Here is a 4,205-nt window from a genome sequence, read left to right on the forward strand (position 1 = left end):
TCTGTTCCCCTTCCCCGCCGTGCCCCCTGCCCCAGCCCCCTTCCCCTGGCTCTGGGGGAGAACGGTGCCGCTGGTGGGCGGAAGTTTTGCTGTATCACTGCTCCCACAGGTCCCGCCCATAGGTGCCATCTGCATCCCCCGTGCCACCCTCCCAGGGCATCTCTCTGAAGCATCAGCCTGGCTTTTGAGAGCCTGTTCTGAGTTGCAGCCCTTTGTCCCTGCCTCTGGTTTATCCTGTCAGGATGTCACAGCTCGTCAAGCTAATAGGGTTCTGCTGAGTTTATGCAGCAGAAAACACTCGGAGGAAATGTACCTTTTTCACTGTAATGCCAGCTTTCCAACAGCAAGTTTCATTTCATTTAAAATAAAAACATGCAGATCGACAGCATTCCCTCTGCAACGGGTGCTTCTCCCTCAATCTACCTGGAAGGTTGCTACGGGGAATATTTCATGCACAATTGTGCCTAGATATTTAGTATATCATATTTGCTATATCATATTTGCTGTATCATAACAAAAGATTTAAAATGGCACCATGTTTCTCCAACATGCTCATAACAGCAGAGCTGCTTAAAGACTTTAGGAGAATTTGATATTTCAACAAATGCTTGCTTGCATTATTTCCAAGGAAAATATTTGACTCAACGACTGCAGTGCAGTGGTACAGGGAGCAGAGATGTCCCCTCCTCTCTGCCTTCCCTCCTAAACCAGGGTACCATTGCTGAACTGCAGCCCTGACACCAGGTACACACAGAGCTTCCCAGGGGGATATGTGGGAGAAAGCTTCCCAGGGAAAGCTTCTCTCCAGAATATGGTGTAAACCAACAGGCCTTCATCAAGCCTGGTTGATAAAAAGACGAGTGAGAGAAGGAGAGGTTTCCTGGGACAGTGCTGCTCGGGCAGGGCTGTGGAGCCACCTCTCCTGAGCCCAGCCAGACCAGTTGCACAGAGGTACTGGAGAGACCCCAGTGCCATTTGTGGCAGCTCGAGCTGTACTGCTGTGGTGACTCTTTGCATGGTCTTGGTGACAATGTCATGTCTGTCTGGTTTTGGGCTGTAGGAGCCACCATTAATCTGGATTTCACTCCTGATTTTGACCTGGAGCAGTACCGGGACAGACTGGTCCAAGCCTTGCTGAGCCAGGTACATCAGCCCACCTGGTTGGGAGGAGCTAATGAAATCACAAGCCACCAGCCATGCCTTTGATGGCTCGGTGCTGGGGGGGCTGCCTGGGGGGGGCACACGGTACCAGCAATGCAGGGGGTTCAGCCTCACTCCCCACATCTGACCTCCCAGATGTGCCAGTGTGCAGTAGGGGCCGGCACAGCCTCCCTTGCTCCCCAGCACAGCCATGCTGCCCCTCTCAATGGGGGCAGGAGCTGTTGCCAGCGTGCAGATGGGGAAAGGGTGCAGGGGGGCTTGCTGGGAACCCTGATCTAGAAAACACAGGAGGTCAGCCAGGAGGTCAGGTCTATATAATATGGGAGGTCTGCCCATGCGGCTAGGATCATGTGAAGCTGCAGCAGGGGATCCCATGGCCCCCAGGAGCTGGCTCACGGTGCTGGGCTGTTTTTTGACTCCCCAGCAGGCAGACACTGGGTGGGTACCCAGCACTGGTCAACGCTCAGATGCATACTCTGCACAGCATCACTTCAAGCTGCTGCTCGTCAGACCCAGTACGACATCCCTCCTCTGGCTGGGAGCTGCTGGGTGGGATGCTCTGAGTCACACCGGGGGGGCAATACCAGAGTTTTGCTTTCTTGATCCCGAGGTGAAAGCCTGCTGCCTGCCCAGCTTACAGACACACACGTCTTAGTGCAGCATCTAATGGGTGTGCTATGTGAAATGGCTTTGTTGGCATGCTGGCCCCCACGGGGGGACGCTGTGGGCCAGGTGCTGGTCACAGCTTGAGAGAGGGGGCAGTTGTGAACCTCTCATCTGGCAAACACAACAGCACTGTGGTAACAGGGGTGGCAGCTCTGTGGTGGGGCTCACGTGGAGATCTGTAGTGGGCCTTGCTGTTGCATCTATCATGGCTGTCTGTAAAGGTGACTAATTTCTGCCTACCTCTCTGATGGGCTCTGTGTCCCCCCTTGTGTTTTGGAAAGCCCCGGTACGCGGGCGTGCGGATGGCCATGTCCAAGGTGCACAAAGCTCAGACCTTCCTGGGAGTCCTACCCCACAGCCCCACCCCTCTCATCCAAATCGTGCTGGTGGATGATGGAGCCGGAGCGCAGAATGGCACCACTGCAGCGCAGCTGGCAGCAGACATCATGGAGGACATCGCCCAGCACGGTAACGCCACCAGCCTCCTCAGTGGGTCCCCACAGGGTGGCCCTAAGCCCACTCCCCTCTGGAGCTCCTTGTGCCCTGCCAGCAGCCCACATGTCCAGTTGGGTTTGGAATTTCTCCAAGGATGGAGATTCCACAACATCGCCAGGCAACCTGTCCTCATGATTGACTGCCTTTGCAGTAAAGCATTTTTTTGTTATATTCCAGTGGACTTTACTGTACTTCCATTTGTGCTCTTTGGCTCTTGCCCCGTCACTGGGCACTGCTGAGAAGAGCCTGGCTCAGCACTCCAGCTGTGTCTCGGCAGGGCAGAGCAGAGGGGAAGGGTTACCTCCCTTCAGCTGCTGGCAGCCCTCCTCCTCATGCAGCCCAGGATACCATCGTCTTGCCATGTCATGCCATGTCAGCTAGGTGCCCGCCAGGACCCCCAGGTCCCTCTCTGCAGAGCTACTTTCCAGCCAGAACACTGTGTGTGGAGGCAGCCATGTAAGCTGGCAGATGCTGATGAGCATGTAGGTCACAGCCAGGGGAGCTGGTGGTTGTTGTGTGGGTAGCAGACCCACCTGGGCTTGTCCTAGCTGAGTCCACCCAGCTGTGCATCCCCCCTTGTCCCCAGGGAAGTGCCATCAACCAGGCAAGCAGTGCCAGACCCAACCACAGGCTCCCTCTGCCCTCTGTGTGTCAGTGTGGGGATGTGTTGTCGTGTCCAGTCCTCACCCCTATTTCTTCCTGCCGTTCCCAGGTGAAGCTCTCGGCATTTCAAGTAGCAAACTGGAGGTGTCCACAGGTAGCACTTTCAGTGGGCAAGTGGGGAGCCACGCACTGAGCAGGACCACAGCGGAGACATTCTTGGGGCTACTCTGCAGTCTCCTGTTGCTTGGAGGGATCTTCTTTCTCTACAAAAAGGGAAAGATAAGGTATGGAGGGGGCTTCAGTTGGCAGCGTCCTGCCAGGCTTCTCCTGCCTAGCGGCAGCTGTCACCCAAGGCTGCCCTTCCAGCTAGCCTGGTGGCACAGGGGCATGCAGTGCTGCCCACAGATTCCACGGTGGTGGGCATGACCAAGTAGTCTGCTATACCAAATGTTACTGATTCATGGAATCACAGAATGGTTTGGATTGGAAGACACCTTTGAAGATTGTCTAGTCCATGCCTCCTGCCATGGGCAGAGTCACCTTCCACTAGACCAGGTTGCTCAAAGCCCCATCCAGCCTGACACTTCCAGTGATGGGGCAACCACAACTTCTCTGGGCAACCTGTTACAGTGTCTCACCACCAGTGTCTCATACTAAAGAATTTCTTCCCTATATCTAATCTGAGTCTACCCTCTTTGAGTTTACAACCATTGCCCTCATCGTTCCTCATGGTTTGTTGTAGGTGAAGTGGCTGGAAGGCACTTCTGTACTCTTGGCTAGGAGGACTTGCTTTTTGGAGCCATGTGGCACAATGTGCTCTGGTGGGAGTGGGCTCCTGCGGCTCGGTTGGAGCTCTGCACAGCCTCTGCCCTTCTCCATCAGCTTTTCCCCTCAGAGCTCAGAGGCAGGCTCTGGCAGTGAATAGGACATCCCAGCAGTGCCCACAGTGGGTGCCTGGGGCACCCACCTCCACGCAGGGCCCTGCCTCTCCCAAGGAGGGGTTCTGCAGAGATGATTGGCAGAAGTCTGGAGGGGGAGGGAGCTGTCTGCTGCGGTGCTGTGGCTCATCTCACCTCCCTGACCATGGGCAAACAGGATGGACCCTATGGTTTTTATAACGAGGGAGTGGGAATTGCTTTAATTTGTGTGTGCAAGGTGCATTGGTGCCTGCCAGGGCGTGCTGGCTGTGTTGTAGGCTCTCAAGCCAGGTTGTTTCTTCCCTCCTGGTTCCTTCGCCAGGGTTTTGTCACCATGTAGCAGTGGCCGTGGCCAGGGACACT

At 55.4% G+C, this 4,205-nt stretch overlaps 1 protein-coding gene across 1 annotated transcript in view; it reads left to right on the plus strand.

Moving 5' to 3' along the window:
- Nucleotides 1–1,060: 1,060 nt before the first annotated feature.
- Nucleotides 1,061–4,205, plus strand: part of LOC103769288 (protein amnionless-like) — a gene marked incomplete at its 5' end in the record, with an annotated part of 4,670 nt that continues 1,525 nt past the window's right edge. Inside the window, 3 exons of the mRNA XM_008936470.1 lie at nt 1,061–1,143; nt 2,109–2,295; nt 3,035–3,209. Of these exons, the coding sequence (XP_008934718.1) occupies nt 1,061–1,143; nt 2,109–2,295; nt 3,035–3,209 (445 nt within the window). The remainder of the gene's footprint in view (nt 1,144–2,108; nt 2,296–3,034; nt 3,210–4,205) is intronic.

Source organism: Merops nubicus, unplaced genomic scaffold (genome assembly GCF_000691845.1).
Source record: "Merops nubicus isolate BGI_N331 unplaced genomic scaffold, ASM69184v1 scaffold4533, whole genome shotgun sequence".
In the NCBI taxonomy this organism is placed as follows: domain Eukaryota; kingdom Metazoa; phylum Chordata; class Aves; order Coraciiformes; family Meropidae; genus Merops; species Merops nubicus.